The following is a 26,383-nucleotide window of genomic DNA, read 5'->3' on the forward strand; positions in this document are numbered from 1 at the left end:
GATTTTCCAGGCTTGACCCAGTCCTCGACCGAGATAAAACTTGGTCCATTCGCGCTATAGATCGCGCAAAGTTTCGCGAGATACATACCTACGGAAAAGAGGACCGCCCAAGTTTTGCGGCCACCGTGGACCGATATCTACTGCGTTATTCACGATACATTCGTATAAACGGTCGACGCGACTCCGTACTCGATAATGAAATTAACACGCCTCGGGAGTCTGGTGCTAATTAATTTCAGGCGCAGCGTCCGCTCCCCATTTATCGAACCGTTATCGGTCGTTCCTCGACATCGAGTCGATCGTGTATTACGGAAAGTTATCGATGTTTGACATGCCTGGTAAAGACGCGCTGTACTGTAAAATGCAAATGTTTCGTACGCACGAAGGTTTCGCGAAAATCCCCGCGAACGACGTATTAATATTCAGCGAGGACGTACGATAGGAGGAATCTTGCGAATCGAACGAAACACATCTGGAACGCAAATACCATACCGCATGCGTCTGCGGTACCGCCGGTATTACGCGGCCATATTTTTCCTCCCGGAGGAAAAACAAGCGGGCGGCGTGGACAATATCGATTAAACGTTCCTCCGCATGAATTAAAGAGACTGTAAAAATTTGTTTACCTCCGGGAACCACCTCGTGACGGTCGGCCGCATTTTCAAATGATTTAAATTTCAGATTGCTCAAATGACCAAGCCCCCGGAGGCTGCAGGCGCGGCGCTTCCTTCTCTCCTTTCCGAATCCGCTCTTTCTCTTCCGCATACAGACGAGACTCATCAGGAAGAAAATAACGGCAGAAATAGTAGAACTTCAATCATGCGAATTAGTATGGGAAGAAAGGCGAGTGGACAATGCAATTAGAGAGATAATGCAACCATTAGTCCCGTGGAGCAACAATTTTGACTCGGATTTCGATGAATCAGAATACTTGAGAAAGGTCCCCTGGTCCCTCATTGACGTTCTATCGAATTATGATATCAAAAGCGAAAAATCATGTGCCAAAATAAATTGCTTTTTTCTTCCATACATAAATCATCATTCGCGTTCAAGTAGATTAATGAATATAATGAAGTCTCTTTTCTCATTTGATTAATAAATAACTATAAATCTTGATCAATTGTCACAAGTTTATTTCGGTTGGAAATCTGCTGCGACATGTGCAGATGAAAGTTATATACATGTGTATTTTACTACCAATATTATATCAGACTTAAATAAAATACGAAAAAATTAATTTAGTTTGCAAGAAAAAAAATTTTATAATTTTTCACTTTTAAAATTATAATTTGATATCGGCTTCAATGAGCAAACAAGTTTTTTAAACGTTTAAATATCGAATATAAGGTCCTGCAAATCTTGTAATCACAATAAAAATTAATTAATTCGAAACTTGACAAATTTAATCGTACGTAAATTATCCGAAAAAATTTTACATTTAAAACTTTAATGTGTCATAATTTTTAGAACGTGCTAAATGTAATATTTAAGGGCAGTTTAACATTTTTTTTTTTTCAATTTTATACTGTAATTATTTTTTACAATTTTACTTAATCCTTGGATGTACGTTATAGCAGAATGTTTCTTTTACAGACGGTACGCGTGACGGTCGGGGCGACAAAGTGTCGAAGCGAGCGAAGCCGCTCGATCCCGATGAAGACGATTATTACTACGATGATCCGGTGGACGAGAGGAATAATCCTACGAACGAAGCGCCGGTCGTGCCGCCCGGATTCCTGAGCCCGTCTGTGCGCGAGTACCTGGATCTTGGCAAATCGATACCCGGTACGTATAAACAAGCTCACCCCTCGCGCAAAATTATCTCTTTGTGAGCTGTTTGTGGGCTCCACCGACCGATTCCGGTCGACGCAGCATCACCTCGGTTTTTCTCCCTCTGTGTATATAGTGTACACAGTCTCTGCAATCCATTCCTGCCTGTCTCCTTCGTTTTATCTAGCTTCACCCCATTCTCGCTCATCTTGTTGCTCCTCGCCGAACATTTCTTCTTTTGACATCGAGTGGACGCGTCGCGTAAAAAAATCGGCCAATCGTGTTTTTACTCGAGAAGAAAATAAAAGGAGAAGAGGAACTACACTGAAATGAGGATCCATCGTTGAACTCGCGAGGGACTTGTCCGGGAATAATGAGGAAATGGAGAAAGCGCAAGATATGACGAAATAGGAGAGAAAGAGAGAGAAAGAGGAGACAAGTCGATTGCGTTAGACGCGTCTTCCGTCGAACGCGTATCTGCAGTATTCTCGAGCAGGAAATATTTCACGCTCGACGGTGCCAGACTGCGAGAAATGCCAGGAATGCGCGGAATTGACCCTTTTCTTTAAAATACCGTCTGCAACCGCCATGTTTTATCCATAAGGATGAAAAATGCAGCCGAAAGTTGGAGAGTCTAATATTCATTCGTACAATCATCATCCTCAAAGCTTTTATGCGAAATGACTTGTATCGCGACTGAAGGAAGATCTTATTAATCTTGTTCTTTGCAGATACAAATTGACACATGTATATGAAACGCGTAAGTAATACTTTAAAAACAGATTCTTTCTGACAAATTCACTTTTTCCTTAATAAAAATATCAAAATTGACACACTTCTTTCAATTATCAACTATTAACTTGACAAAATTTTAACATAAAGATCACTTAAAACAAAAATATTTATATAATTTATAAAATTAATAATATTATTATTTATTATATTATTTAATTATATAAATATTATTTATTAATAATATTTATATAATTTATAAAGTTAAAGAATTGAAAAAAATGACGCTCAATTTCAAAAATTACAAAAATTCGGCTTCGAAACGACCGAGAAACTCGTCATTTCTTACAGTGTCGATAATTTCAAGACACATATTATACGTCCAGATATTCTCTGAAGTAACGAGACCGAGGATCTCGCCATCCATGCGAATGAAACATCAGGTCGAGCGCGATACGCTTTGCCGGCTGCGATTATATAAGATTCGCCGGCCGCAAATGGATGGGATTTAAATCTAGACGTACGACGCAATACCATCGCTGCGTTCATGAACACCCTTCAACGGGTAATCCCGCCGACAATAGACGGTGGAACGAGGAGAAAGATGCGGACGCACGAGCGGAAATATATAATATATAAGGAAATACGTAGCCGCGCGCATACCTCGACGAGCAATAACTTATCTTCTACATCCGCTTCTTATACCTCTCCCCCTCTCTCTCGTCCGCGGTCGCATAAAGCGCGTTTAAACCGAGAAATTCGTCGAATACGCGCATCGCCGCCAAGGAACAGTTCCAGCTGCAATTTCGCTGATATTCCGCAGTTGGCTTTCTATCTACGGACGAAACAAGAAGGGCCCGCATCGCATCCCTCTTGCATCCATCCCCTTTTTCCTCCCATCGTCGGGCTCTGCCAATTTCTCTAACGCGTTTCTCTCTAACGTCCCGAAAGTTTCTTTCGCTTGATATATCGCATCGGCCGATCGATACAAACTTTCCGATATCGGCATTTTTAATCTCTCGCTTGTCTGCCTTCGCCGATCAACCCATTAAAGCTCGCTGGCAACTTTAATCGCATAATTACTGCCGTCAATAACTGCACTTATACGCGGCCCATACCTCATAAATTTTGATACATTATAAAAATCAAAATTAAAAACATTAATATTTGGCAGACACGAATCGGAGCATCTGTGAATTAGGACATTATAGTTATAGTAGTCGACAAGTTTCAGGGAATTATGGACTTTGACGGATTAACTCTGTTTGAATTAAACAATGGCGTTTATCGATAAGCGCTTTAAAAGATCGCTCAGAGCCTCAAAGTTGTTCTATGAAATTATCAACTATTCTACATATTGGGGTTGAAGTATGCGATGACGTAATAATTATTCGAGAGAAAATGTTTCCGTAATTTGAAATTTTTGCATGCGAAATTAATTTAGAATATCGAATAAAATGATATTGTTTTGTGTTAAATAAATAAATAATAAAAGACACTTTGTAATGTAAACTCTCAAAATTGACACATTATACGCGTAATGCACCGTTCCGTTGTCTGCCTACTAGTTTTCATCATGGTGCGAAGGTCGTTTTCAGCTCTAAAAATCATTATTTTAAGGTAACAGCATTAGCGGCATCGTAAATTCACGTCGGAGTAATTGAACGGGAAACGCTATTAATCTCTTCATCAGTGTGTGACGCAGCCTTCTTCCGGCATGCTTCTCTATATTGAAGAAAATTATAAAAATTATAAAAGAAATTAATGCATTAACAATTTCCTCCTCGCTATTAAAAGCGAATGCGCAAAGTAATCTTCGCGGTGCAGATTCGTTCGGTTAAAAAGTAATAGCTTATCGTAAATCGTAAAGAGCGGGCACGCATTCGTGGCAGGAGACTGACTATAAGATTAAGTGGAATATTTTTAAGCGAGGGGGCTTATTCTCAAGTTACCGCGATAATCCTGTTGCCCATTAAACGCGCGGTCGTATTGCGTTTAAGCGCGATTTATGTCACTTTGTGCCGGCTAATGGGCTCTTTGAAGACTCGCAATTTCGATGCTGACCTATCGTAATGCAGGCAGGCAAGCGGCATTCTCTTCGATTTTCCTCCGTCACCCTTCGACCGGCACTTACCCGTCTCCCTTTAGTCGATCGATCGTAAAATATTTGTAGCCTTCGGAGGGAAAATTCCTATAATGGAGTTTGCACATCGCGCCATCGGAGGGTAGAGACTGCGCCGGCAGGGCAACCCTGCATGCGCGCGTTACACGCGATAGAAGATGTCGACCCGACTGATTTATAAGTGTACACGTATATAACGCACGGGGTGCGCATAAAATTCATATATTAAATTAAATACGATCATAAGTATACGATCGGAATATAGGGTACTCGTGAAATTTTACGAAGAACGAATATTTATTTCCGGCTCTGCCGCGAGGATTTATGCCCGTCGTCGAAACGCGAATAATATGCGTATACGCGATTAATCTGTCGACCATTGTTCTACGAGATCTGATTATTTGATAACGCGTTAAACGTATTTCGCCGCGCGATTAAATCGATCGCGCTTTCGCTGTAACGCACGAATGTTACGTATGTTTAAATGCTCTATAATCAACGGTGCGATAATCATCAGCGATGATAAATCTATAGATAAATATATATCGTTATATAAATAAATCCGTGTCGCATTGTGTACAGAAAGAAAATGTGAGTTTCGAAAATACAGACATTAGTTGGATATTACGAAAACCTTTCTCAAAATGCCCTTATTTTTAATACTCTCTACGCACCTGAGGGAAATAATCTAATAATATTCCTCCGATATTTCAATATGAATCAGGGATAGATTATCGGCCCAGTCATTTTCCCCGAGCGATCCGATAAATGTGCAGCGCGACATCAGGCGTGAATTTGAGAAATTTTGCCAGGGCGACGGCGTGAAAATTCCGCGAATATCCATCGACGACGGATGAGACCTTCGTTGACGTTAATCTTGAAGCGGAGAGCGACAACAAGAACGACATCGTCGACGACGATGACGAGGATGACAATGATGTCGTGGCATCTTTCGTCGACACGACGAGGACCGATTAGCGTTTACAAATTCTCAAACAATGCACGAGGAATTTACGACGTCGCGTCGCTCTATCGTAAACTCCGGTGTGTCGACTAACTACCGTGACACCCTTCCGACAAGGGCTGATCATGACGCTCCGAAGCAGCTGAGTTGTTGCAGGGTGTGCAAAGGGAGCGAGAAGCCGAATCGATGGGGAAGATGGTGTAACGAGAATGACAAAGGCGGGGGACAAAAATAACGAGATGAAACACGAGAAGATGGAAGAATAAAAATAGCGCAAGAAAATAAAAAATAAATTTTCGCGTAGCATAGAGGATTTGAAAATAACGAGGTGTATAAAAACCTTTATCGAAAGACATAAAAATTATATACGTGTCATGTGCATTTCGAAATATATATAAATATATGTTTGTGAAATGTGCACAATAATGGGTATGTAACTTGATAATAAAAAATTTAATTTAGAGCGAAAAAACGTGTAATAAATGTTACGTACCTTAATCTTTTTTACTCTCATATTTTATGACTTTTAAATCTATTAATTAGTTATTTTTCCAGTATTATACATTTTATTATATATATCCGATATATAATAAAAAAATTCGAAAAATGTAAAAAATAGCTTTCTATATGTTTCGTTAATGAATGCCGTTTGTTTTTCTTTCTCTTTCTGATACCTAATGCGAATGCAAAATAAAATCATCTCTGAACAAATAGCGGGAGAAAAAAGAATTAATAGCTGCGACGCTGAATCAATATGGTAACGTAAATGTATCTCATTGACTTGACAGTTTTCAATCTCCCAAAGAGTCACACGGAACCTCTCACTCTTCGAACCTGGGCTCAGTATTCTCGGATAGAATAATGAAATAGTCCAACTCCGGACGAACTCTGCACTAACGCGGCTCTCCTCAATGTCATAGTTCCTACGGAAGCGAGTTGCAGGAACCAAGCAGGACAGAAGAAGAGAAAGAGAGATGCAAGAGGAAAGAAAATACGGGATTCGTTATATGCGTCTCACTTACACTCCTAGGCTCTCTCTCTCTCTCTCTCGTCTTTTCTTCCTTTCCCGTTTCGCCCCGCATTTCCTCTTTCCTTTGCGGAAAACTAACCAGGTACGTCCTTACGTGCATTTCATGACATACGGACAATGGCGGGGAAAAAGGAGTTAACCTGTAAGGAGATAGAGAGGAGCGTACACAAGGGAATGGAGAGACGATAGGAGAGATGGCGAGAGAAGGAAACGAGGGTCTATTGGAGCAAGATGGACCGAGAGAACAATACGGGTTGAAGGGTAGTTGCAGCAAACCTCGTCCTGTGCGCCTGGCTGACTTTACGACGATGATTAGCAATGAAACATAAAAGAGAAGAAGATGGATAGTGCTGAGGATATAAGGAGGAATGGGGGGGGGAGAGAGAGAGAGAGAGAGAGAGATTCGTGCGTGATCGCGAATCATGCAGACGTTGAAATTTCGCCCTTCAGCTGGAAACGCAAACATGTAATTGCCAGAACGGAAACATTCGTAAAGACAAATTTACTAAAAAAATTTTAGACAAACAAGATATACGTATATATGCGTATACAGGGTGTCCCGAAATTACCGCGAGATATTTTAAAGGCAGATTCTCTGACCAATTTAAAAACGATTTTTCCTCAGCGAAAATATCGAGGGAGATCATTATTTTTTGCATATTCCCAATTTTTGTCATCATGTATCTTTCTAACTAAACCTTAAATTAAAATTCTATTAAAGTAAACTCTACCTAAAATTAACTAAAGAATGTGACTTTATTAATATTTTATTCCCATAAGGCTTAGTTTGCGAAAAACCCTTTATTTTCAATCGTTTATAACTCGAAAACTATTAGTGCCGCGACATTTTCGCTGAGGAAAAATCGTTTTTAAATTGGCCAGAGAATCTGCCTTTAAAATATCTCGCAGTAGTTTCGGGACACCCTGTATATAATATATAATAAATACTTGTAATAATTAATATAATATATATTAATATAATATAATTAATTAATATAATATAATATAATATACGATATAAATACTTTTAATAATTTTATAGAGCGTGAGAAAGAGAATATGGATAATTTGTCTGCATTAATTTCAAGAGTTTTTTATATTTTTTGCAATGTTGTATTCGTTTTTATGTTTAAATAACGATTTATATTTTATTCCGTATAATTTACAATTAAATGATGACAATTAAATAATGATTTCTGTACGTTTTATAATTAAAGCTGATTTTAGACAAGCTATGAATTGCAACAATTTCTATTTCTAATTTTGTGCATATATATAAATGTGTATAAATAATAAAATACATATTTTAAACACATGTTAGGCTACATTGAAATTATATGAGACAATCAAAAAATATATAAAATCACAAATAGAATTTTGCCTCGCGAATTATAAATTATCGAAAGCGGATTTAAATAATGATATAATAATTATTTATCTATTCTGCATGATTTATGATTAAAGGATAATTTATGAAATTGATTCGCTCTAAAACGAAGAATTAATTCTGTCAAACGATATATAATTCGGTTTTAATATCGAAATCAATATAAAAAAAAATCCATCAAAAACACGCTAATATCCCCGGGCTTTACGAGAGGAACGATTCGGAATCCTCGCATGTGCAATTAATGCCATGCTGCATCATTCGCGCCACTGAGAGGATTAATATCCCGCTCATAGGACAAACGTGTCCAAAGTGTAAACGAACGAACAGCTGAATAATCACAGGGAACGGGCTGTTTAATCGTCTCGGTATGATCCGAAGCCATTTCGGGCTCTCCGCCTCATTACGCGCGACACGGTTAGACTAGGCTCGGAGCATTCTCATTGCGTAAGACAACGCTTGTGATATCCAAAAGCGATTCGCTTCCACTCGCGCGAGTGCATTTGCCTGTAGACATGCGTGCACGCGTGCACCGGATACATTCCGGATTAATCGATAGAGATGCGCCTCTCGATTCTCACTTGACACTTGCGTTGTTACCGAGCAATCATCTTCGCCGTATCGACATTCATTCGATGAATAATACAAGCTTGAGTGTGTGTGTATTATATATCTATATCCACACGTGTGCATGATATATACAAAAAGAACTCGTACGCTGCTGACGTCGAGCAATTTTAAATTAATGATCGCGTTATCGTGAATAAGTCGTTAGATAATTACATGTCTTGCATCTGACGAAAGGATCAATTAATCTGCCGCTTCACACGCCGTCGACCTGACGATGCGGATTTACGGCGCAAGCTACCATAGCGACGCTCTTTTTCTAACGTCTTTTTGTCTCGTGACGTAAGAGAATAAGTCTTTTCCGAATTTTTGCAAAAGTTAATATAATTTTGCATCTCTCTTTACGTGCGGATAATTTGGAAAAAAAGTCGTATCATGAATATCAGCGTCGCTTCTCTTTCGCGAATGACTCTTTCGTTCATCGAAAGAAAGTTGTGAAAGGAGAAGATATAGGATTGAAGAAAGGAGAAGATATAACCCTTGATGTCTTTTAATTGCCGGCGATAATAACGTCAACGAGGAACATCCAGAGATACGGGGAGAAAGAGGGATATATCTATTATCGTTGGTACTCGTTAAAGAGTTCCTACACGGCAAAAGAAGCGAAGAAAGGCAGAGGCAAAGAGTAAAAGACGAGAGAAGAAGAGAGAAGGAGGATCCTTTGATTCGTGCACATCCCATTTTGCTTATTTATTTCTGCCTCAGTAATTCGAGACAGAAGTTTCCCGGCGCGCGATCCAAGTCTCTACGCGAACTTTTCATTGCGTTTCCCGATACATCCGGCGAGAGTTCCGCGATTCGTCGCGCAAGGAATATCGACTTTGCAGTGCGCGCTCGTACAACTCGAATCGTAAAAAGAGATCGCGCTGTCAAACGACCAGCAGAGCGCTCTTGTTAGAAACGTCGGGCGAAATAATCGCTCGTACAAATGAAAAGAATGTAATTTAATTTTCTATAAAATGTGCGAAAAATATGTATCTGTTTGTTAAAAATATAATTTATTTTTTCAACGAGATTGTGTCGAAATTATGTTTGTCCAAATATTAATCGACGTGCGTTTCTGAAAACAGACAATTTCCTGCGATTACGTTCGATCATTTTTAAAACTCATGGTCAGCCAGTCGAAACGCGGGTCTCGGTAAGAAGTTCTTTAGACAAGTTAAATAAAGCGCGAGGGCACAGGAAGCCGCCAAGGATCCTTCGCCATTGCCAGCAGTCCGGCGACGTTTAACTTTGTGCAACGCGCCCCGGTCTTGATTTTAAGGATTTGTATTTTACTTGCGAAAGAGAAAGACGTGGGGTTTTATAAGATTACATGCGAGAGAGGAGAACACGCCATTCTCTCGGCGGCAAAGATAACAAGACCGGTCTCGCGCGGAGAGATTTGGCCACGTGCCAACGCGTAAGATTCGCAAGAACAGAATTGCTGAGCCCGCACGCTTCCCTTAAAGTAATGCTAAAAAGTACTCGACGAAGATAGTACCGACGGCGATCCGACATTTTCTCCGATTGGCGAAGGAAGTTGAAAACGAGGTCGACGCTTATTAAGAGAGTTCCTTCGTTAACTCTCCACGAAAGACCGCGCCCTAAGCGCGGATAATCAATCTTTTTTAAATCTCATATCGTGATTTAAATGTTCAATTTCAAACCGTCAGCTGCAAAAGAGTGCCACGGAATAATTTTGCATTAAACTGTAAGTAATTGTCCTTAAGCATTATTATCGGAAAAAAATTATTACTCGTTTTTTGTTCTCAAGTTATTTTATCTTAAAAAAAATTCCGTCATACAAACTATCACTATTGTAATGATCCATTATTATCAAAATGATGGCAAATTAAAATATATAGATATCAAAATTTTCATATGAACATTTTCCATGTTAATAACAGTGCTTTTTTTCTGCGTTAATAACAACGCAACAGTTTTGCAATTTTAATGGTGCAAAAAAGCATAAAAGCATAATAAACAGCATAACAATTACAAAAACATTGCTTGGTTTTGTTTGGGAAAATGAGTAATGCCGTCTAAATAATTTTACGTCAATACGGCATCCTGTTTTGTCCCCGGATCGCGAACAATTCTGTCTCTCCACTCCTGTTTCCTCCCAATCTCTCTCTCTCTCTTTCTCTCTGTCTCTGTCTATCTATCTATACATCTCTATCTCTATCTCTCTCTATCTCTCTTCATCATCTGTCTACTTCTTCATGTCTCTGGCTGGGTAGCTATTCGAATCTCATCGAGCTTAGTTTTGCCAAGCAAGAATATCGTTCGTAAAATCGTGACGAAGGCGAAACAACGAGATGTTCCTAATGAGAAGAATGTAGAAAGAGATAGTGTAAGATGTCTCAAAGTAAATTTATAATGAAATTATACTAAATAAATTCTGAAAGATACGTGCTTTAATTAAAATCTCTCTCTCTCTCTCTCAAAATTATAATATTAAATAAATTTGCTAAAAATATCTATGAATTTTAATATAAAAAATAAACATTGCACATATTTTTTACAATTTTATACAATTATATTTCATGCAATTTTATGTAAAGATTATTTACGTTTAAACCAAACTTATTATTAATTGTATAGATGCAAACTCTAAAGTCGATTAAAATTTATTATCCAATTCAAGCGACGCAACAAGTATAAAGTTTTATTAGATTTGCGAGTCAATTTCTATTAATATTTAATAATTAAATTTAGAAATCACATTTGAATAGTAAGAATCCTGTATAATGATGCACATATTACTTAGCGTGTTTTGTTATTTGTTTTACACATGTCCCGCACTTTGGCTTTCTAGCGAGTCGAGAAATTTTCGCGTCGATATCGCTCGACGGAGGCTCGTTCAAGTTAGCTGAAAACAGCGGATTGGCCAGGCTTCGTCTCGGGCGCATTGCAGGAATACCGATGCGGCGAAATGGACCGGTCTGTACGCGCGCACAACACCCCGGAAACGTATACAGTACGTGCACCTTCCACGAGAGACACGGTCGCATAAACTCGACCGTATCGCACCGACATCCATACGAAATTCGCAGCTTGCGTCGCTTGTCCGACCTGTTTTGTCAGCGGAAGAGATTCCGCTGCACGGAATAAACGCTCATTGTCTCGCTTCCGCTATCTCCCGCTTTCTTCTTTCTCTCTCTCCTCCTTTCTTTCCCTCTCGGCTTCACAGCGGTTGGGTCCGCGTAATTATAACTTTGGTAGAATCCACGGCGACAACACTGTCGAACGTATTCTCGTTCTCGAGCTATTCACCCGTTTCGTAAGTATGCTCGCGCAACGTGTCAGTCTAATTATTTCGTTTTCCGTTAAACCTCAGACCGAGGACGAGAGACGACGAGGACGGAAAATACGATGGGGATGAAGGATCCTCCCCGAGGGCACTTTCTTGGAGCTCTTTTAACGATCACTTTAATGCGCCTACGAGCCTTTCTCAACCGCAAATCGTTTTAAGTTGTCTAACTTTGGTTTTCACCCCTTTTGATCGCGATCGCGATTTCTTCCGGAATTACTCGTTTATCGTTTGCCGATATTAAATTAGAAATGTATCAATATTGAACGCGAAAATATTTTGATACGTCGCGAAAAATTGACAAATCTAAAAAGACGAAACTCCATCTTTCTTGTGTAAAAAAATATAATCCGCAAAATGAAACTGTCATAGATACAAATTTTCAAATGCAATTTTGTTAAATAAATATAAATATAAATATAAATTAAATTATCAAATATTCAAAACTGTATTATATTCTTTTGAGAGAGGGAGAGAGGGAGAGAGAAAGAGAGAGATCTATTTTTCTATATTTTTTATATTTTCCTTTATTTTTTCTTTCACTTTTATCTAAACAAAATTATTGGAAATAATATTTCTAAATTTCTTAGCTTTCGATACATATTCTACCACAATCGTCCGAATAAAACTGTGCGATAAAATACAACCTTCTAATGAGATTCAAACGGCTACGATTGCAAAAATAACGAAGGATCGAAAAAGAAAAAAGGGCAAAGAACCACGGTTGCACATCGATTCGTTTAACTTCTCCGCTCATTTAGGTAGTTAATTCGTCCAAATCGCCGCTTTATATGTGTTTGCGAATTTCACGCAAAGGGAATCCGTGAGCGCTGAAATTACAGCCGGAATAAACCGTGAATTATTTAGGGCCTGGAATATACGATCGAACGATATCAAGTGGGATGATGAAACACATTTGAATGTTCAAAGATCGTTCCATCCACGTCGTTAAAATATTATCCATAATTTGGATTCATTAAATACACTTTGATTAAAAAAAAGAATATTAAAACAATATATGGCAATTAAATTTACCGATACGACTTGTGTTATTATAAAAAAATAAGGTTTTAGAGGATTAATTATTTACATCAATCTTTCTTTAACGCGGAAGAACTTACGGTACTTATTACAATTGCAGGTCGGCCAGGCACGGATTATCCGGTGCTGGGGAAAGTGCCCTACACAAATTTCTACTGCGACGACCAGTCCTTCCCCGGCTTCTTTGCCGATGTAGAGACGAGATGCCAGGCGTGGCATTATTGTGACATAGACGGGCGACAGGCAACGTTTCTCTGTCCGAACGGCACGCAATTCAGCCAAGCGGTATTTGTCTGCGACTGGTGGTTCAACGTGAGATGCGAGCTCAGCCCGAAGCTTTACGCCATCAACAGTCGACTTTACGGTACGCCCACCGAGAGCCCGACCAGACCTCACCGACTGATCACAAAGGAGCTTCTGGAGAATATCTTCGTGCGTAGGAAATGAAGAGGCCGAACAGACGGCACGCGATATTCGCCTCGAATCAAGAAAAGAAGAGGAGAAGAGGCGAGAGGAAGAAAGGGAACGGTCATCGTCGTTCGAGATGGAAGACACTTTCCCTCGCCATACAGAGAGAAATATCGTAAAAAAGCGCCGCAGGTCTTTAAAAATCCACACAAGATATCCTTTTATCTTCTTTAATAAATCGTTGCGAATCGTACTACTTCAAGAATCTCGATTCTTTGATCTTCGAATCAATCGTAGTCACTTAACTATTCCATTATACTGATCGACAAACTATCGTGAGATGTATGCCTGGGCACTATCACGACTCTGCGAAAACACTTTCACAGGAAACGTGAGCGAAACATTCGAGAACATCCGATGCAAGGAAAACACGCCACTCTGAAGAGCCACTCTGCATCTGGAGATTATCGAAAGAGATCAATCTTTGCCCAGTGAATATCGAAATGACAAAGATCTTTCGTTCGCAAGCGAAGACTGGCGCTGAGAGGACGAGAAGGATGCTCGTCGATGCTGAGCACCGCTGTGTCAATAAGAACCGGAACCGGAGATAAACTCTTCCGCTCACATTTGCCCTTCCACATTCACGTCCCCACGATTCACATCGATACTCAAGGTTTTTAATCATTGATGAGATCTCATCCGTCTATTGTAGCTCTCTTCTTTCTACCAGCGTCTTTACGGATGTCATCGACATGTCATCTTTACGGATGTCTATCGCGCATCTCGTCGGTGGATAAGAAACTACGGAAGTTGATTGTTAGCGGAAGTATGAGAGTCACGTGCCATCGACACATTTGCGCGAAAATCAATCAACTACATGTTCTATGATCGATCATCAACCCGAATGCGATCCTCACACAACAATGCTTCGATTGTGCTATAATATATTTGATAGATTTTCGCGATTTTCGTTGTAGTTTTCAGTAGTGATCTTTGGTTAATTATATTTACCAACCCAAAAATAAATCAATTTTAATTACGCTTTGCTATTTTGCGAATATCATAATGTTCGTTGTATTTTTAGAAGTGAGTTTTTATACACGCTAAATTATGTCCATATACATATAAATATATAAATAGGCAAATATCGTCAAAATATTTTTAATTTGTTACTGTAAATATAGTATCGATTGCGAAAACGCATAAAGTATCAAACGAAAATATCATCAACTTGTTAATATATTGTTGTATGAATCGTTGAACAAAGTAATGATGATTAAAAACGAATAAAAATTTGCCATTTCTTTATGTATAATACCATCAATTTTTATGTAAAATTATTCTGACAAAATATAAAAATACTACGATTTACCATTATAACTTACATTGCTGTTTCATCCAACGATTCATGGCGCAAAGTGTAATATTTTATATATTTATTAAAACATATTTATTTAAAAATATGTGCAAAAATTATTTAATCCGAGTAATTGTTTAAAAATATAAAAATTGCATAGTTTTGCAAAATAAATAATTTTTGCAACAATATAAACCGCTATCTGTTTCAAACGGCATCGCAAGAAGAAATCGTTGCGCGTGTGTGACATGAGCGAGCGTAGAAGTTGACGCCCGAAATCAATAGCTGATAATACGATTACACATTTTGATTGTGATGCCCGAGCGAAGTACGACAACGGCAGGCTTGCCGGCAATTAGTAATGGCATGTTGTGTGATCGCGCGATATTGTTGCGGCTCGCGTTTCGTAGCGCTCTGAAAAGCGATCGTCACGCGACGAATTCTCGCCACGACTAATAAACGAGCGTATGCACGATACGCACAATCGAATCGCGGGTTGCGACTTTTGTCCTTTTTTTTTTTCATTGTATAGAAACACTGGTAGACATAACTAATAACTATACTCGAGATATCTCCCTCGAGCACGAGTTCGTAGTGTTAATTAGTTGTTGAAATTGTGAATGAGCAAGCGTATGCGTATTTTGTGTAATGTCACTGTCATTTGTAACGTTTGATATAAGCGCTTTCTGCAATGGAATGAACACATGTGCCTTGTATATAATAGAGATAAATCATACGTATCTACACTAAGCCATGATATACCAATTTTGTTTCATAACGTTATAAACTCATTAGTGATTTTGTTAAAAAAAGATACCTTAATATTTAATCGATATAATAATAAGAAATATGTTTGCAAAATTCTAATAAACGCAATTGGCGATGAAAATGTGCGATTAAAAAAATATCCCGAAATTTAGCTATCTTCGATTCTCCGATATCCGACAAGGAATATAATCTTCATAAAGTCCCGAACGTTTATACAAGAATGCAATTACTGAAATTTTTATTGAATATAAGGGAAGGAACTTTTACGAGAGGAAGTTACGGTAAATTAATTCGAAAACTTCTTGATACGATGCATCTTCAGTGAAAGATGCCTTTGCTAGGCAATTTGCTGATGAGAAAGGGTTAACGGAGAGAGACCAATTTCAGTGAAATTAAAGATCGCTTCTTAAACAAGTGGCAAGATTTAAGCCGGAGGATTGAAGAGTCACGCTTAATTTGATTATAAGACAGAAAATCTTAACTAATTCGTTCCGCTCGCGGTTTATACGCAGTGCGATTAAATATGCCTTAATTGACAGCGGCATTTTGTCCATTTTTACCTATAATCGCATTTTCAGTATGAATCATATTTAACTCGATTTAAGTGTCGCGTCAACCAATCATTCACGCGAAAGCAATAATAAAAAAAGGACGCGCGGTGATAGTCTAATTTTGGATCAAATTCAATTTAATCCATCTTCAGTATTTTCAGTTTAAATCTGCGCTGTTGAAAGACGTATCCTAAAGGCGAATGAAGTGATTGACATTTTAATAATTATGGATGCATCTGATGGATAATTTTATTTTTAGGACAAGATCGAAGTAATTATTTCTTTAAAAATATTATTATATGCGATAAGATATGTGCTAAATAAACAATAAACGTGTAATTACTTTTATAGATTTTCAAATTTAAAATTTAGACGAGGTAAGAGAATTGAAAAGGTACATAACGCAATATATTATAGAGCTTTTCGATAATCAGACCGTTTGTGAAACTTGAGAATTATTAAAAAAAAAAGTTGCGAAAGTATTGGTTTGATCATGGCGAGCGCGGTCACTGCGGCCACAATTGATTGAACTTATACACCACAAACTCTATACACCACGAATGGAGTTTTATATAAAATATCAGATACCTGATACGTTAAATGAACCGCAAGTTGCATTTCGCGAAATAATTGGTTTTGTATCAAAATTTTTTTTTTTTTCACAAACTGAGTTAGTGCGGCACGATGGTACGTTTTGAGGTTTGTCTCTATGGTTTTTGTTTTAATTTTATTTTATCTCCCTCCGCCTCCCTCTTCCTTTCTCTTCTATCACATTCATTTCGAATTGTATCTGATATTCTTCATACTGTGTATTTATATAGACATCCTGACAATTAAGCAATTGTTAATTACGAATATCAGAATATTTTTTGAAATAGTATTTTTCAATCGCATAAAATTAATTAAAAATCACTGTCCTATGTCTCAATTCAACTTATACTTTGACTATATAGAGCTTATATATTTACAGTCAATACAGTGTGAGTCTTGCAAATGATATCTAGACTATCATGTACAATTTTCACTCGCACAATTATACGAAATCGTTTATTCAAAACGGTCATAAAGCGAGATCGGCTAATATTGGCTAGCATTTAGAGTTATTGTCCAGAAAGGTGGATGCGCGGATTGGCAAAGCGAGAAGAACGGAGGAGTCTAAGAATCCATCAACGAAATCAGATAATCAGGTAGGCCAGCACGAACCACTTTCAAGGATCCAATTTCGCCGGGAGTTTTGCCATTTTTCCCGCTCCTTTTCTTGCATTTTTCTTCCCTCCCTCATTTCGTGCAAGTGCACTATGCGCGTGTGCGCAATGTCCCTCAACATCCCCAGATTCATCCAATTTTATGAATGAGCTCGTTTCAGTTGCCATTCGATACGTCTGCGCTCTGGACATTGATTTGGCATTTTCTCTAAACTATTGGAAAAATGGTATATCGATAGAGCGATATGATGTGAATTCAACATCGCAAACGAATTGCCATCAAACACAATATTTTTAATCGAAAAACGAATAAATAAATAAAGTTAAAAATAAAAATAAAACCAAAAAGGATTTATAAGCGACGATTGAGAATATCTGTCATAATTTTTCGACAAAAATTCTGAGAATTGATGGCCAAAAAACGACGATTAATATTCACGAAGATGTACCACTTTCGCGCCCTTAATCGCAAGACTCTTTTGACGTAACTTTTAAAGCCGGATGCAAATGGACCATAAAACCGAGCATCCAGGTGGCTCATTTACGAGCGCGGAAAGTTTTTAGATTCGCGCGAGGATCGGGTTGACGATCGCGCAAATGAGAGGGACTGTTTTATCGGTCTGCGAGTTCGAAAGTAATTCTCTTACTTGACAGTAGGACCGAGAGACCACGCGACTCGCCAGAGACTAACTTTGCGATAACGAGAATTCTCTGTCCATTTCGGCTTCCTTATCGATTGCACTCCTCAAATGTAATGTCACTTCACAGCTGTTATGTTCGGTGTATCATTTTGATATCCACTTTACGCTGGGATGTAAATTTACTGAAGCAGTAAATTTACAAATACTCGAAACAGTTAATTAATAATAATAATAATTGCAATTTTCATTCGCGTAAAGACAAGACAAACATTTCGGACAATATTTTCAGGCTTAATCATGATGATTATTGTTAATAAATTTGTAACTTTTCTGAAAACTTAATAAATAAATAAATTAATTAATAAATTCTTTATAAATCGGTTTAAGTAAGTCGATTCTGAGACACCGTTCAGAATACCTAGTATATCTGGCCATTTTCGCGCTCGCGTCAGCGGGAGACGGACACGCGGATGAATTATTTTCGTTCGCATAAACAAAGCCACGACTTGAAAGGGGAGTTTAAATTGTTCGCTAGTTTTACGCGCCCGCGGCGTTCTCTCCCTCGCTCTCTTTTCGTCCTAGTCCAACTTCCCTCTTCCCACCTAATTCTCGATGTTTCTCCTCTTTCCTCCTCTTTATTTCGCTCTTTCTCTTTCGCTCTCTTCCCTCTCTCCCCCTCGTTGCCAGAAGGGAGAGAGGCGAATGCCCGCGTGTTGTTGCTGCTGTTGCCGCTGTCCATCAGGAAAGATCCATGCGAGTCTGCGCTTGAAGCCCATTGATTAACCGTTGTCTGCCGCATGCTACGAGCGAGAGAGAAAGCGGACGAGCGTTCTCATGCGAAATGAGACAAGAGGAGAGAGATGCGTTCAACGTGCTCACGAGAAACGCTTATGAAAACTTTGTGCATCGGCTGCGCTGCAACAACAAATAAAATAACGCCCTCGATTAGCCCGGGCCAGTCTCTCTCTCTCACTCTGCTCCCCGATCCACGCGAGCCGCTTAAATTATCAGCGTTTTCCATTTTGTATCGCCCCGAAGCCCAATCGCCAGCACCGCCGATAAGCAACGTCAAAGAGCTTCGTGCTAGCTACAGAGTCAAACGTGTCCACCTGTGTTATTAATGAAGCGTTTTCCGGCTGGTCTTAATATATTCCTACCGCGGCAAGATAAAACGCTGATCTTACACTTTGATAAGTTAAACAAGCGCCTAGAGTTCATAAATTATAATGTAGAGAAGCAAAATCGATACTGTTAAAGGAATATTTAAGAAAACGCAAAGTGTAATTTTAAATTTTAATTTCTAAAAATATCCAAAAACGAAAAATGCAAAATATTATACAACATCTGCCACTTTTTATACATTTCTATATGTATATGCAGAGACGTATCAATGCATGTATAAATACGTTTTAGATTCGACGCAGCGAATGAATATTTCTGGGGAAAAACAGCGTGAATTTTCAGGCTTTTCTACGATGATAGAGATATTTCGAATATATACGATATTTACGCCGATTGCAACCGTGTTCTCTCTCATCACAAAGGATTAAATCGACAATTGTTCAATCGTGTATGTTATGTACAACCCGATACGACATGATGTTAACACGCCAGGCTTCCGAGGATTACAGGCAAATGATGCCGCAGTGATCGATTAGCACATAGCTCTGTCCATATAAATTAGAACGATTCTCCGTTGCATTTTCAACGCAGTGACGCGAATAAATTGAAGAACATGTGCGGGCAATGGGAAAATTATAATTATATAAATCACTCACCGGATGAAGACAGCGATTAATTAGATTATCGTCTTACCTGAAACAGAAAGCATAACGGTCAAAAACTAGAAAAAATAGATTTTATTTAGAAGAATTGCATCGACTAATTATATCTACAAACATTTTCTCCAGAAACATTACGTAAAAGGATAGAGAAATCGGATTAGTTTGATTATCAAATAATAAGAATGTCGTAATATAATTGCGAGTGAAATGGTAAGAAATGAAAACGCAATTAAAATGAGCTTCCCGAATTCTCGACATGGCCGAAAATATTTCCGCGTATCCCAAGTAGAAATGTCGGATGAAAATGTAGGATGATCGACGATTTCGTGACACGAACGAGCGAGATAGAGACGCGAGACCGAGTCAGAACAGCTCCTAGGGTCAAGGGGGTGGAACAACAAAAAAAGGAAAAAAAGGAAAAAAAGGAAAAAAAAAAGAAAAAACATGCGCATCCTCTGCGATTTTTATTCTCGTTCCCTCCCATTTGTTCGCCAGTTGCTCTCTCCCCATTTCGTCCGGTTTTTTAATTCGCGCGATATTTCCTGGTTGTTCGCATGTTAATTTTCGACGACCAATGACGCGGCAGGCCCGCGGGGCACAGACGTCGATGATATTTCGCGAGCGTGTTTCGAGAGCGAGTCGAGAGCAAAATTCCCGATCGGCTGGACGCTCAACCCCACCCCCACCTGTCGCATCCCTCTCTCTTTTCTCTTCGATATCGATACGAGCGAATGTTGTACTTTCACAGCGTGCATTACTAAATAGTGTATAATATTTGCGCAAAGAATGCTGACGGAAAAAGGACAAAGGGGGTGAGATTAATGAGGAGAACGCATGGAAACCAATTGTGGATGGATTTTTCAATCAATATTTTATGACATTTTCGCGAAAAGTAAATATTGATACTCACGCAAATTATGTTCTCGCGCTTATACAGTACCTATGAAATAAACAATGGTTTTGCGAATATAATCATTGCGTGGAGCAATAGTTTATGCAACCGACGATGATGATATTGGGTCAAGCTAAATGCAAATTTAATTTTATACGTTCGATTGTTTAATTACTCATGCAGATTTGCATACTGTTTCTCGTTAATTAAATAATTAATTAAATATTTATCGAATATTTCTCTGATCTCGCTTATACAATCAAAGCATGCGTGTCAGAGTTGTTTCTTATAGTCTAATTATTTTTCTGTGTACAATTACATATATTCATTATCACATTTTCTTCTTCGTTATATAAATATTGATGGAATTTGATTGTTTTAGCGACAATTTCAAAAAACGATCTCCTAAATTAGATAACCTGATGTTCAATCGAGATGACACTCGAGTGAGTGTACAAAATGGTACAAATGGAACTTTAACTATTGTTACTATATCATTTATTAGTACGTTCAATTAAAACATGAAATAATAACCTTAGTCCATATTTCAATTGAATGTACTGTATAATGTATTCTCTTCCAATATACAGTGTTACTTTAGTTTTCTTCTAAAAGTCTATGACAACTTAATTATACAATTTGATTATACAGCTGTTGCAAAAAGCAACCTATCTTAAATCAAAATATTACTTAAGCGTTACACTTTCTAAATTCTTTAATTTCTATTCGCGGAAAAACTCAAATACATTATTCTATATCATCGAACTATTACGTATCAGAGATAATTGTTTAGTGTATTATACAATTGCATAATATGCAGTTTATTAAAATTATTGTAGAATTTTGAAGAGTCCTAAAGCAATGCTATTTGTAACAAGTTCTTTATAGAAGGGTTTGAAATCTTTCATGAAGGATTAAATTGTCTCAGTTTTAATTGACAATTGCATAAGTAAGAGAGCCCCAAATGGCAAATTGAACTAGTGTTGGAGATTTCGATGCTCGAATACAATAGGTAGAACTTTGGTGCCAGGCATTGGAGTCGCTCGTTTCTTATAACTTACATTAACATTTTTTTCTCTTGATTCATTGAAATTCGAGCTATTTATAGTTCATTTCGCAAAAGAAAGAAATTAGAAAATCTGATTTAATCAAAAATAGGATTATAAAACGTGTCAACGTATTTATCAAAAATTTACAAACATTTATTAAGGTAGTATCTTCTATAATTCAAAATTTTTAGCAATAAAGAAAAAAAATAAATTGTTTTTAAATATCACAAACATGCAAATTTTAACTTATTTTTATTAAAAAAAATATTTTAAATGTTAGATGGAAAATGCCTTTTTTATAAGAATTTTGCTTTAATTTATCATTTAATCTATATTTTTTAACAATCTTATATAATAAATATAAGTTTATACAACAAAAATATCTATTGATATGAGTTGGTTGTCAAATACATTGTCAAACAAATATCTATTTCCAAGAATCGTGTTTGAGCGTGTTATAAATAATCCGTGCAGCTAAAAATCACTTTGGTTTATGGTTAATCCGGCAGTATTTTTTCCCCGCTGATATATTGCGCTTCGGTAGTGTACACAATGCGGCTGTATCGAACTGCAACCCCACGAAAATACTCGTGCGCTTGATTATTCACAGTTATATTCCAATGGGTTTTGGCTTTCGATTTGCTTTTCGAAATTCCATTTTTCATGCGTCACTGTCTATCCTTGCACTTTTACGGAAAATTTACGGTAACAATACGTCAAAAAAGTTTTCTTTAATTTTTAACGAATGATGAATATAGCAAAACAGATTTTATTACATACTTAATTCTGAACTTATTGATTTCGCTTTCATTACAAGCGAAATTTCAAAATCTTATAAATAAATACTTGGGAGGCAAATATTTTCATGGGACGCAGCAAATACGTGATTTCGAGAGTAAGGAAAAAATTCCATTCCATTTGCAATTTGAATATATAGTTTATAGCCGAAGCGGAGTGATAGTTGGACGAAGAAGGGAAAAAAGTAAACCATAAGACCTTGAGAGAGTGTTTAAATGAAAGAATCTCTTTTCGTCACCTGTGCATGGTCACTAAATCTTTGTGAGATGTAAAGAGAAAGCCTGTTGGACAAGATTGGTCGATATACAGCAACATCGAGTTGCTTTCTTTGCAACATAAAATCGATATATCCAAATATCCCATAAAGAATGAGAAGTGATGCGAAGATACACAACTACGTCACACGTAAACCAATACGGTGAAAGTGAGTAAAAGCGTGAATGAGTCGTAATTATCGCTCTTCCGTATTGATGTAAAAAAAAACATCCAAATTTTTATTTCGAGCCAAAAAATAATGCTCGTCGCGTGGCGCTAATTTAGATTGAGACAAAAATTTAAGAATTGTTAACAAATGCAGAAAATAATAAGCTTGAAAAAGAATGGACGAAAAAGATGGGACGAGAGGAGGCGACGAGAGGAAACGCGAGCACGAAAGAGAAGGAGAGGCGGGAGAAATGATGGAGCCGTTGTCGGCTGGTGTTGCCGTTGCTGTTCTACCGGCTTGATCGCATTCAAACGCCTCTGAACACGTCGGAGTCCCCCGCTGAACATGTGTTTCTCCGATTTCATCCGATGTTACCCGTCGCTCCGCACCCTCTGTGTGCGTGCTTGCACGCTTCGCGAAAACACATCGGATGCATTTCTCGCTAGCAATGCACCCGTTTGTACCGTGCATAACCGGGTTGTGCTTGTACCAGAGAGAAGAGACGGAGACAGAGGGATCTCTGTTCTGGACCGGTGAATACCTACTTGCTTGCTTACCAAAGAGTATCCGATCATAGGCAAACCGTTTTCGCGCACCCCTTCTCATGCACCCTCGCGCTGCGTTTTTCACAATCTTTTTTCCTCCTTTCCGAGAACGGAGGCTTTTTTCTTTCTCCGCAAGTGGCGCACGTTGAAAATAAAGATCGCTACGAATTCGCCAATACCACGATTATTATGCTACCTACATCGCGTTTGTCTGCGACTACCATTACACACAACTGATCGTTGTGTTATTATGCGCAGTTATTTAAGTGGAAATAAGCGCAGCGAAATGATATAATCAATTCTAAGCGGAGTGCTAAATAACTCGCTGCTCTCTGCGATGAGAACGTTTTGGATTTAATATAGAGTCTATAATTAGATTACGTGGTAAACAGAGATTTGCGAAATTCAATAACCATAAGATTTAATGAGCGTAATTGTTAAAAATAACGTTGAATTATAAACCTTTTAAAATAATTATATATGTATAAAATAGCGTTCACGCAGATATACTTAAAATAATATTATGACACGAACAATTTTCTGAGTGTCGACAAAGTTTCACAATCGATTACATTAGCAGACTAATTTATACATGGAAAAGCACTCGTAATCGAGTGATATTACCTGCGAGTCGAGGCGATAACGACTTCTCTAGCCGACCAATCAGTTAAGAGAGCGCATCCGTGTTAAAATCTGCATAACTGAGGTCCCATGCGAATAAACATCCCAACGTGTTCAACGCAGACGAGAATTTCCTAACCCGCGTGATCTAAGTGCAGGGTCCTTGGAGTCTCCACAGTTACTTGGATATTCCGGAACTTTCCGGCCAAGAAGGTAGAGAGATACGAAAGTCTATCGCCGCAGGGTCTAATACCGCTCTGAGTATCCACGCAAAGGAGGAAAGAAGTTTAAGCTAAAGTTTCAAAAAGCAAAATATACAGTGCACAGAGTATATAATATGCATGATTGATTGTTAAATATTGAATTTTTAAATGTCAAATACTGGTATGATTCTCAATTATGCGGATATCACAACTTAATTATTATGTATTATGCATCTTATGAATGCATTTGTTATAACATGTTATAATTTCTTTCATTTACAAATAAACTTGTTTATTAATATTACCAAAACAATCGTACATCTTGAAAGTAAAATGTACTTGTTTGTTTCTTGATTCTCGAAAGTTATGCATATCTCGTTTTTTTACAAGTTTACAATATTTTATTATATCTTTCCGTTTCAATCCATATCCATTTTTTCATCACTCTCTTTCGCGCCTCTTCATGTCTAGGTTACATTCTGTTTCCCGTTCAATGGACGTACTTTTCGTCGAGTGCATTCGATAGCGCAGGCAGATTGCAACGATATATCGAACAGATGCAGCGACGACCGTGCGTTTTTCCCCTCGCAGTGGACAGTTATTATTTCGTTACATTGCACACGCGATGTATGCAACAAAGGATTATTTTATCGCGCACTTCCGCTCCACCGCACTTGTCTGTGACCGATATGAGCGTGGAATATTAATTTTTTCAAAGACAATCGATGATTATATGCTCATGCGATCGAAAAGGAAATTAATGCGACTCTAATTTCGATATTTTATTTCATTAAAAAATGGTAAATTAAAGAAAGTAACGAGAATTCAACGAAACGGGATTCCTAATCTTCAAAATTCGGCATTAAATTAGGAACGTTTCTCTCTTTAGATTGTATTTCTTGTTTTAAACATATACTTGTATTTTATTATGTATCTTAAAAAATATCTTTTTAAGTAACTTGTGAGATATAGCTCAAGTGTTTATAATTAATTTTTCTCTAATTTTAAAAATTATATAAAAGCTCATGATTTTGTATAGTAAAAATTTTTATAAATTCCATAAATTTATAACTCATCTTCTACGCGGAAACATTATCGATTTCAAAAGTTATCAGATTCATGTCAGGGAGCAGCGGTGCTCCCTGACATGAATCTGATAACTTTTATTATACTCGTACCTTTCTTGTCTACTAATCTGCTTTCGAATTATTTATAATTTTAATGATTAATGCTCGAATATTCTCGTCGAATAAAAGTAATCAAGAGACGTTTCGCGTTCGACACTCTTGGCAACAATTGCAAACGCACTCGCGCTCGATTCGTCCGAGGTGTCGTGTTTTAAACATTTCTAAAAAATAGTAAAAAAGAGTTTTTTCAGAAGCGAATGTACAGAGTCATAAATCTAATGCAGAGTATTCCCTTTTTCCCCGGTCCCCCCACCTCTCTTTTTCATATTATATGCTTTCATCACATTGCAAACACTCTCAGCCGCATGTCGATGGAAAACATAAATCCATATTTAGCCAGATTACACGCGCGGCTCTCGTTTATATATTTGCGACTCTCGGAAAGATATAATTTCTGCGTATTTTATCCTGTGTTTCCTCTATTAAGTATCCTCTTTTCCCATTTTTAATTCTGCGATTCGTAACGTATTTATAGCGAGTAGAAAAAAAATGACAAAAAAGTGGATTATGTTCTGACAAAAGGTAAAGGAATTCGTTTTGTTTGTTTCTTCCGTATAAAGGATCTTGTTATTTTCCGATTGAAAATTGCTTGGTTCATCTCGCTTCGTAAATATAATATCGACAAATTAAGATCCTTGAATTTATCAAATCGTCGCTTATTGAATGGTTCAATATTTATTTGCACCGACATTTTTGCGAACATTTATACAATTTTTATCGTTTCTCGAGAGAATGTATTATCTGATAAAATTCCATATACCAAATATCGTACTGTACGATTTGCGAAACATACTTTTTATTATTTTTTATTACATTAGCCTTATTTAGTCTTCATTTCACCGGTATTTTTCCCGGTTCTATATTTCATGATTCCTATTTTGCATGCACATCGCACACTGCAGTTCGATTTCGGAAACAACACATATTTTGCGTTGCGTGTATTATTTTTTTGTCAAACGAATAAAATTGGTCGTAATACCGT

At 37.7% G+C, this 26,383-nt stretch overlaps 2 protein-coding genes across 6 annotated transcripts in view; one reads left to right on the forward strand and one right to left on the reverse strand.

Moving 5' to 3' along the window:
* LOC145973594 (uncharacterized) overlaps positions 1-16,385 on the forward strand; it is a 62,186-nt gene extending 45,801 nt beyond the window's left edge. For all 3 annotated transcript variants that reach the window (XM_083103116.1, XM_083103114.1, XM_083103115.1), the window contains exons 2-3: positions 1,594-1,785; positions 13,069-16,385. In XM_083103116.1, the coding sequence (XP_082959242.1) occupies positions 1,594-1,785; positions 13,069-13,415 (539 nt within the window). In that variant the 3' untranslated portion in view covers positions 13,416-16,385. The remainder of the gene's footprint in view (positions 1-1,593; positions 1,786-13,068) is intronic.
* The window catches only part of Qin (tudor domain-containing protein qin), a 136,493-nt gene that overhangs the window by 45,599 nt on the left and 64,511 nt on the right, over positions 1-26,383 (reverse strand). The gene's annotated exons all lie outside the window — the stretch shown is intronic.

The sequence above is a fragment of the Camponotus vicinus genome, unplaced genomic scaffold (genome assembly GCF_025532165.1).
Source record: "Camponotus vicinus isolate PSW18456_S1 unplaced genomic scaffold, iyCamVici1.0 SCAF_6, whole genome shotgun sequence".
NCBI classification, from domain to species: domain Eukaryota; kingdom Metazoa; phylum Arthropoda; class Insecta; order Hymenoptera; family Formicidae; genus Camponotus; species Camponotus vicinus.